The 9,916-nt window shown below is 39.8% G+C and overlaps 1 protein-coding gene across 1 annotated transcript; it reads right to left on the reverse strand.

Moving 5' to 3' along the window:
* Positions 1-1,629: 1,629 nt before the first annotated feature.
* lpar6a (lysophosphatidic acid receptor 6a) lies at positions 1,630-4,250 on the reverse strand. Its single transcript, XM_084717407.1, has 2 exons — positions 3,806-4,250; positions 1,630-3,462 (listed from the first exon to the last, which is right to left on the reverse strand). Exon 2 carries the CDS (start codon positions 3,459-3,461, stop codon positions 2,370-2,372), a length of 1,092 nt encoding a protein of 363 aa, XP_084573533.1. The 5' UTR covers position 3,462; positions 3,806-4,250; the 3' UTR covers positions 1,630-2,369.
* Between the last annotated feature and the right edge of the window lie 5,666 nt (positions 4,251-9,916).

Below are 9,916 nucleotides of genomic sequence, written 5' to 3' on the forward strand. Positions count from 1 at the left end.
ATACAGAGAGCTTATACAACCACAAGACCTCAGCGTATACACAACTTCATGTTCTTGACATTAAGCAACTTGTTCTTTGTAAGAAACCCCTCAAAGTTGCATCATTGTGTAAATGAGGAACAAGTTGGCTAATTTTCTGAAGAAATATGGAAATATTCAGTAAAAACTAAGATTTATTTGCTTTCAGTGCAAAATTACAGATAGAATTGTAGATAACAAATGTATTTACAAATCTTAACAGCATTTAAAGTGTGATTTCCTTTGTTTGTTCCTCTCTGTCCCTGCGCTGACCTTTGGCCCACATGGGGGTCACAACCGTTGTATGTGCTCAATACACACCGTCTGACTCATTTATACAGTGTTGTGTTCTTAAAATGTGTCAGCAAACCATCTGCACAGTCCTACATCAGCTGTACCTCGTGATGCTCAGTGAGGTTGTGGCTAAGTGGCCGATACCTCAGATGACGATGCTGCTCTCCTGATGACATGAACTGCGTCAAAGTCAAAATGTGCTTGTTTGTTTTCATAACAGCGCTCGTCTTTAACCCTGTCCTTGACGTGCTCACATGTCTTCTGAACCAGAGACATAGGTGGAGTATGAATAACGTGCCGCTGACTGACCTTCAGGCTATGTCAATAAAGTTGGAGCTCCATGTGCTCTCTGTTATTCTCTCTCACGCTGTGTTGACTCCTCACTCGTGCCATATCACTTATAAATTTGTCCACAGCAGGATGAATATTTCACACATCTGTGTTTCTGGTAAACTGCAAGCAGGACTTACTTTTTTACATTTAAATTAGACTTTGATGTGAAGTGAGCATTTTTTCTTATCATGCCGCACATGAACTGTAATCCTTTGTTGAGCGAAAGCTTCCTGATTTACAGCACAGTTGTACTGACTGTACTGCTCTGGTGGAGAGGAGCAACCTTGTCAGTGACAGCATTAAAAACACCATGTCCTCATGGGGAAGGAAAACAAGACGTTACTATATGATAAAGGGGATTTTCTATCTAGGTTAAGTTAAACATAAAAGACACCACACAGGTTTATTTCCACTCTAACTGCCACTTTGACTGGGTTGCACAAACAAAGATTAATTGAATCTGTATTGAGTTCTAATGAGAGTTTAGCAAAACTAGTTTTAAAATGAGTAAATCCAGATATAAAAACTAATCTTTAGTAAACCCAAATTTGGTGATGCAAACTGAAATTCAAGACAGTTTAATCAGTAAGGAGATGCTTATATATATATATATATACATATATATATATATATATATATACATATAGGCTTTGTAGGGTAGAGCTGTGTGTGACTTTGTGGTTCTTATACCACAATTTACATTGCTATTTTTCTAATGTCTGGCTGAAAATGTGGACAGTGTTTTTGTCAGTTGCCATTAATAAAGACTTCCTCTCCACCAGCGGTTGTGACACAGGAAGCTGGCACTCCCAGAGGGAGCCAGACAGACTCCATCAGACTTTCTACTTCCACTTCGTTACCACCTCATTTGCATGTGGAACAAACAGAGAAGAGGTTTAGCAGTTAAACATGAAGTCACGCCTGTTCGTCAAGTGGACTGATGAAACTTAACAAAGCAAATAAAAAGACACTTCACCAACATGCCATTTTGACTTTTCATCAGTTATGTGATGTTCAGGTTCAACATGTAAAATGATTTACATTCCAGTGTCTTCATTTAAATGACAAAAGTCTCAGGTGCAATCATTTGTTATAAACAGTAGATGACTTTTATTCATTACTGTGGCATGAGTGCAGTATGTGGAAGTCTGTGTCAGTGCATTTAATGGTCTATAAAGACATAAAGTCTACAATGAAATGCTGCCAAAACAAAAAAGGCACTTCTGTGACCTATTTATATTCACAAATAAACAAAAACAAAGCCCTGTACAATCTATAGCTCGATATAACTTTATGTTAATTTAAGAGATACTACTCTAAAGTTAGCACCACAACTTACCACAGAAATGTACAGATATACAGGCACATGTAGCATTCAATATCATAAATGTCCTGCTGTTCAGTGATCACATTCCCTTCCAGGTCACTGGCAGAGTAATTGTGCTGAACACAATTACAGTATATTCCACAGGAAAGGGAAATTAATAAGTAGTAATAACAAATCCACAGATGTGAACAAAGGGTCATGTAGCAGTAATACTGCAGAGCACAGGCAGGTCCAAACATTTGCCCTGAGATGAAAAGACTGAGATCACATAAAACTTCTTTGGCAGGTGCTTCATAAAGCACTCACACAAATCCGTTCCCATTGTCCCGAGGAGGTTTGTTTTTCTACTGAATGATGGATTTTAATACCTCTCATGCTGAGTGCAGCAAAATCACCGTCACACTGAGGACTCATTGTGGAAGACTTTAGCTTTGAGATTCCTCAGGCTGCACTGCAGGTTGGAGCTGGAGTCTGACTGCAGCGCCTCAGAGAACTTGCCGTCATACGAGCGGTTGACCTGAGACTTCCTCTTGATGGAGTTCTGGATGGTCTCAGAGGTGAAGTAGTAAACGATGGGGTCGAAGCAGCAGTTGGACACGGCGATGCAGAGGGCTATTGGGTAAATCGTCCGGACCACCGACTCTGCAAAGCAGCCTTTTAAAGTATTAGTGCGCACCAAAGCGTAGAAAACCAAGTTTACATTGTAGGGGATGAAGCAAAAGCAAAAAATAGAGAGGTGCACAATAATCATCCGTAAGATCTTTGTTTTGTTCAGCTTCCCCCCTCGACTGATGGTCTGGGGGCTGCGCAGGGTCTGCAGCACCATGATGGAGCAGAACACGTTGAGCATAAGCGGGATGATGAAGCCCACCGTCTCTATGAAGATAACCACCTTGGACAGGTGAGACTTCCACTGCTTGGAGGAGAAGTTCTCAAAGCAGAATGTGGCGTTTCTCTCGTTCCTCTGATGCGAGGTGGTGTCCAACATGAACCCCGTGGGGAGACTCCCCGACAGCACCAGGACCCACACCGCGATGCACACTATCTTCGCGTTGCGTTTGGTCCTGAGTGCCCTGGAGCGAATGGGGTACACGATGGCGAGGAAGCGGTCCACGCTGATGCAGGTGAGGAAGAGGATGCTGCCGTACATGTTGGTATAGAACAGCGAGACGGAGACCTTGCAGAGCGTGCTCCCGAACGGCCAGTTAATGTTGATGAAGTAGAAGACCCTCAGGGGCAGCGTGCAGACGAACAGCAGGTCGGACACCACCAAGTTCATCATGTAGGTCGTGGTCTCGTTCCGCAGTTTCAGGGAGCAGGTGAAGATGTAAATGGCCACGACGTTGGTGATCAATCCCACCACGAAAACAATGCTGAAGATCACACTGTACAACGGGTATTTAAAGTCATCATTCCTGGTGCAGTTGGAGCTGTTTGCGGAGATGTTTTCAGCCAATGGCAGGGTGGTGGTGTAGGTGGTGTTATACATTCTGAGAGACAAAGAGTGGAGGGATGAGGGGTGTCTCTTATGTAATAGCTATATAATGAAAGGACTGCCTTCAACAATGAATTCACCATGAATGGAGGGTAAAGAGCAGAACAGTCCCAAATCAAGACACTCCATTGGCACAAAATCCATGTTAGACAGGACTGCCGCACATGGTCGACATGGTTCCCTCCCCTGTCTTGATGTAGTTATTTTGGGGGTTACCTCATGTTGAAAAGACCCCTCCCAGAGGACTTGAGAGACTCAGGCTGGAGTGTCCTCCCCTCCCCCTGCCCTGTCTCTCAACCAGGCTGCACACCACAAGTTACCGGCCGGTCTCTACTCACTCAGATAAATCAGTCTCACGAACGTGTCAAGAAGTCCTCAACCGCCACAAGCTGCTGAGTCCACAAAAGGAGTGATGAAATATCCACATTAGAGAGATGTCCCCATGCTCTTTGTCCCGTATGTTTGTCCTTTTTTCAGCTCCAAAGCAGCAAACTTGTCATTAGCCCTCCACCTCTCACAAGGTCCTGACCACAAATCACCAGTCTTCTTCCAGCAGAACTGAAGCTTGAGCCTCTGTCTGTCTCTGTGTCACACTGTGCGTGTGTTTGTCCCCAGGGTCTGTTTCCTGTCCCCCCCCCCCAACACCTCCTCCTCCTCACTTCTCTTTCTGTTTCTCAACTGTGAATCACTCAGTATCTACTTCTCTGTGTGTTTCCTCAGCTCGTCGCTTCCACTGACAGCCTCACGAGCTTTGACTCAGCACGCCTCATGCTCAGACAGCTCCACTTCTCCTTTGTGCCGGTATCACAGACAGTTTTTGTACTTTGAGTGGAAGGCAGAGCAGCTGTAGTAACTCCTCCCTCCCACTGCCTCCCGTCTAACTCCTCCTACTCCTTTGTCTGCTGTTACAGTTGAAGGAGGAATTAACCCAAACAGCTCTGCATTGTGAGGGAATTCATCAGAAATGTCCCAGTGAGTGCTCATGAATAGCTGGATCAAACACATCTTGATGCACGGAAACAAATTTACAATAAGTGTTTTGAACTTTTCATACTTGAGCAGTGAGTGAGCAAAAGTTAAAAATGCAATATAGTGGCCTTATTATAGAGCGATTTTACTTATTAACTAGTTTAAAAATAGGTCAAGAATTTCTGGTTGAATCATTTGTTTACTACAAACACATTTTTTGAATTTGATTTGTTCAAAGAGTGGGCATTATAAGCTGTAGCTTCGGTGTATACCTTTGTCAGACTACAGAAGTGTCTAAGTTATATTCAGTTACTTTATTGTGATGTTTTTGACTGTAGTAGAGGCTATATTTGTAGATTTGTACACAATGACCTAATTTCTATTTTCAGATGAAAATAAAGATATTAAAGCATAAGTTCTTTAAGCTGCATTATGAGTTGAAACATAACTTTACGAGGGTCATAGTAACAGACCAAACTTTCATGACTTTTCTGGTTGAACTGTGGTCAGATGAGTGAATTTAATAGGCCTCCAGATGTTTTTTTTTTTTTGTTTGCTTGTTTTTGATACTCATCAAACTCAACAATTTACGGTATCTGTGGTGGAATAATCAAATCAGTGGTGGAAACTAATTACAAACATTCATTTAAATGCTGTACTTAAGTAGTTTTTAGGCAGTTGTACTTCCATCTTCTGCTACTTTATACTTCTACTTCACTACATTTCTGAGAGAAATAACTTTCCACTCCACTACATTTATTTTACAGCTATAGTTACTATTCCCATTAAGAGTTTACATACAAAACATAGAGCAGTTTATAAAATATGTTTTGTTGTGACAGATTAAACTACCAGACGTATATTAGGTACTTAAAATTAGCTCTACCTTGACAGTCTTAAAGTACTGATTACATATGAATAATATTCAAATAATATGTAAAGGATAATGTACAGTTAGTGGGTTTCTAAAGGGGTCTTGAATCACCCTGAAGAAATCAGTAATTTGACACAAAATTTGTAAAAGAAATATAAAAAATATTAATTTACAAATGATTTTATTTTTCCTCCAGAGTCTATGATCAGAACTGTGTCTGTTGTTCATAGCAACGGTTTTTTCTTATAGCAACGGCTGCTGTTCAGATTTATTACACGGCTTTGATAAACACTCGATTCTGATTAGTCAATTATAGCATTCTTAATGTCTGTTATTTCTGTGTAGCACACTGTTGTTATATATACCAGCACACTGTTATGAACAACAGTCTGTTGCTATGGACACCGTTATGATCAGACTCTGGAGAAAAAAATAAAATCCATTGTTAAATCACTAAAATCATTTTAAAATTAATATTTTGTGTCACAGTGTTTGCTTTTTTTGGTACATAACCGTGTAACTCACAGGATGATGTACAGTGAGTAGGTCACTGTTGCAAAATAAAATCATTAAATAATTTAAAAATTAATATTTAATATTATGTCACTGGCAGTGGAGTATTGTTTTACTGTAATATTGCTACTTTTTCTTCAGTAAATGATTGAAATACTTCCACCGCTGTAACTAACTACATTTAGCCCACTTAAGTACTTTTTAAAACACTTTATTACATTTATTTATCAGCTATAGTTACTCGTTACTTAGCAGATCAAATTTGCTATGTTAATTTACCCCAACAGGATATAAATGAAAATGAACTCTGACTCAACCAGCTGCATCAACACATTTATGCAAGACTCATCATTCTCTACTCTCACAACATAATGCAACATATCTGTTATAACAGGTGTCAAAGTAATGTTAGTTCATGGGCCATGTGCAGCCCAATTTGATCTCAATTGGGCTAGAACAGTAAAACCATTGCATAACGACCTATAAATAGCAACACTTCCAAATTTTGTTTTACCTTTTTTGGTGTAAAGAAGTGCAGGTGCATTCTGAAAATGTTCACAATTAATGAACAATAAGGTAGCACAGCTGCACCACTGATCTGTCAGCTATGACTAAAAATATACTGCTGTTTCATCAGACCTGCCAATGATTCATTTATCTGCTCTTTTCTCAGTTGTCTTTGCAAGTTCTTGTGATTTTGCCACCATGAGTCTGATAGAGGCTCCACATATAATATTCCTTGGCCACTGAAAAGAGCTTTGAAGACACCAAGAGCACTGCCACCAGGAATAACAGTGAATTTAACTGAAAACGTGGAATTGATTACTTTTCTTCAGCTTTCACACTACAAAGTCATCCAGCTGGCCGGAGTGGATGGTGAACCAGAACGGGCCCGCGGACCGTATGTTTGCCGTCCCTGATTGCGTTTTGATATGTTTTGTCCTCATCACTCAAGCTGTTTAAAAAGACAGGAGGTCAAAGTGCCTGAGAATTTCACTGAAACCCTGACGGTGCCTGAGGTTTCTGCCTCTGCAGGTCTGATGGAAGGTGCAAGAAAACTGAACTGTCTCCTTGTTGTTTCGGACAGTCTGTGTGGGCAGCAGCTCTGCTAAAGGAGAACAGGAGTTTTATTCTGTAAGGGACATTGGAAGTGAGACAGAACAGAAGGCTTTCTCTATTCATCTCCGGCCAGTCCATGCCCACAGCTTTCACTTCTCAGTACTGTGTGAAATAGCATTCAACTTCTCCTGTAGTAGAATCTCCCCACTTGGCAGTTGGTAAAAACATCAGGGCTTTTGTAGTGAGTGAAGTAGCTTAGCAGGGAGGAATGTGAAGTTTATAAATAATTAGTCTCAGACAAGTTGAAAGCACTCTCAGCTTCTTGATCGGCAGTGTGGCGAGAACACTGTAAATTGTTTGAGTGCATTTGTGGTGGATGGCTGTGTAACTGTAAAAAAAAAAAAAAAAAAAGAAAGGAAGTAAAATACCTGGCTGGGTTTTCAGTCATTAAATGAATGCTTGTCTGGCATATGAAGCAAGTGTATTTCTGCTAAATACAGGTCAGTAGTTCATGCCTGAATAATCACACAAATGTTAGGGAACTTGCTCCACTTCTTTTTATTGTTTGCATAATATTTCCAGAGATGGGAAGTAATTACGTAAAAATACTTTGTATGGTATTCTCTACATTTTAACACAAACGTCTGTACTTTTTTTCTCCTTACGTTTTCAAAACAGACTCTACTTATTGATTATTTTTATTTTTGCATCATTACACAGCACCTTCCTAACATTAAGACTGATTTCACAGAGAAAAGACATTTCCTTGATGTATCTATCAGGGCATATCATGCACGACAGATGTAACCAGATGAAAATGATCTAAAAGACATAAGTGACAAAACAAAAACAAAGCAAAAGACATAACAAGATGTAAACAACATAAAAGAAATAACAAGGTGAAAATGATGTAAAATATGTAACAAGAACAAAATAGCATAAAAGACATAAAAAAGACATATATGACATAAAAGACATAACAATACATAAACATATTAAAAGAAATAAAAAGGCAAAAATGATGCAAAATATGTGACAAGACCAAAACGATGTGAAAAGCACAACAAAAACAACATACAAAAAAGTAACAAGACCAAAACAACGTAAAAGACATAAACGACAAAAGAAGATGAAAACAACAGGAGAGGGAGACTCAACAGTGGAGAAAAGGTGAGGTTCAATTAGCTTTGCACAGAAACAGCTGGTAGAAATGTCCATCAGTGAGCAACCTGTATTTTTTTTAACTTTTACTTGAGCAAAAAGTTTAATCAGTATTTTTATTTTTACCAGAGTCTTTTTTTTACCCAAGCATCTGTGTTTGTACTTCAGAAAATAACACGTGTACTTTTGCCACCTCTCAGTATTTCCCAATTTGGAACTGACCCCAGTGATACAGACATGTGTTTTCTAGTTTAGGAACATGACACTAATCCCAAAGATGACTAATTTTGACTTCACAGAGTTCCCAATAATAGTCAAACAAATGAAGGAAAATCTTGCAGAGAATCAAAGAGACAGTGGGTGTTTTATGGCCAGTGAGCCTCTCTTTGTCAGTCCGCCACAAAATAAACATCATCAAGGCTAGAGTGAAACGTTCAAGAAAATAGAAAAACCTGTACTATTGTCTTTAACTCGCAAAATAGTTCCATCCAGCACATAAAAACAAGCTCTTCACATGCAAGTATGTGGTCGCTAAACAAAAACATGTGCCTGAAATCCCTGGACTGTTAAATTTCTCACAATGCCAGGAAACTGTCTGGCACCCCCAAGGCCAAGACTGAAGGCTTCCAAACACAAGAGAAAAATGCAGGAGAGGGATAGATGGTGACATAATAATGTTGTGTAATGATCATCAGTGGCAGTCAGCGGTGCACTCAGACACAGGTTAGGAATTTAACTGTGAGAGGTACAACATGAGATTTACACCAAACGTAGTCTTATGGTGTGATCACACAGAAGGTGAAGCAGAGCTTTAGCATGACAGGATTACTGAAGTCAATACAAAGACATGAATAGACGTTAAATTTGCATCATGTGTTCTCTGTGTTTGGACCTAATAAGAACAAATTCATGTTTAGCTTATGATTAGTTAAATAAACACAAATGATCCTGAAAATGTCCTGCGTTCAAACTCACACGAGCAACGCCAGGTGAAAATTCTCCTTCCTTTCTGTGTGAACACACCCTTAAACTTTCTTAAAGGAAAAATCTGTAATATATATGTTTTTTTTTTTAAATGACCACAATATGACATCAGAGGTTAAAGAAACATACTAAGTTGAAATACTTATTTCTCTGACGACAAAAACGACTTTTTGTTGTATTTGCTAAACCTGTCACTCTATCCTCACAGTTGTACGTGAGACAGATCATATGTGAAAAAATCTTGTTCCTCTGCTTCCTCCTAGTGCTCCTAATGGCATGTGCAAGAATCCAGCATGACTGAAGGAAACCAACCATTCAGAGCCAGCTTCCCACCCAAAGTGTCGCCCAACAGGGATCCCCACGCACCCTGAAAGATATGAAATATTTTCTTATGGTTACTTGCCTAATTCATGTGCATATGTTGCATCTCAGCACAGAGCTTTTAGTGCAGTTTGCTGTCATTTACCATCACGTTTTCTTCTCTTACGTTACTGTAAGTGCAATAAAAGGCTTGCCTTGCAAGGCAGCTGGATTCATGAAATCACAAGATCACATGAGAATCCATCTCGCCAGGCTCCAAGCTATTTGTTTGTGTCTGCACCAGAGGTGGTGCGAGCCAATCAGTGTCCTCAGAAGGACTACTAGCAGCTGCGGACATGGTTTTAGGTGCACTGAATGCATGAAGCGTCCATGGAAACGACTCGTCACGAATAAATAATGACAACTCCTGAAGAGGTTAGTGTAGATACTGCGGTAGCATCTGTTATATCAGAACTGGAGAGTATTTCTTCAATGAAAGAAGAGCAAAGAACAACACTGAAGGCTTTATCGATGAAAACAATTTTTTTGCTCTTTTTCCAGCTGGCTTCTGTTCAGTGAGTTGATCTGA

The sequence above is a fragment of the Lutjanus erythropterus genome, chromosome 4 (genome assembly GCF_056507025.1).
Source record: "Lutjanus erythropterus isolate fLutEry1 chromosome 4, fLutEry1.hap2, whole genome shotgun sequence".
Classification (NCBI taxonomy): Eukaryota; Metazoa; Chordata; class Actinopteri; order Lutjaniformes; family Lutjanidae; genus Lutjanus; species Lutjanus erythropterus.

What these genes read in the sequence shown, in the direction of transcription:
- lpar6a (XM_084717407.1), bottom strand. Translation starts at nt 3,461, where the DNA reads ATGTATAACACCACCTACACCACCACCCTGCCATTGGCTGAAAACATC.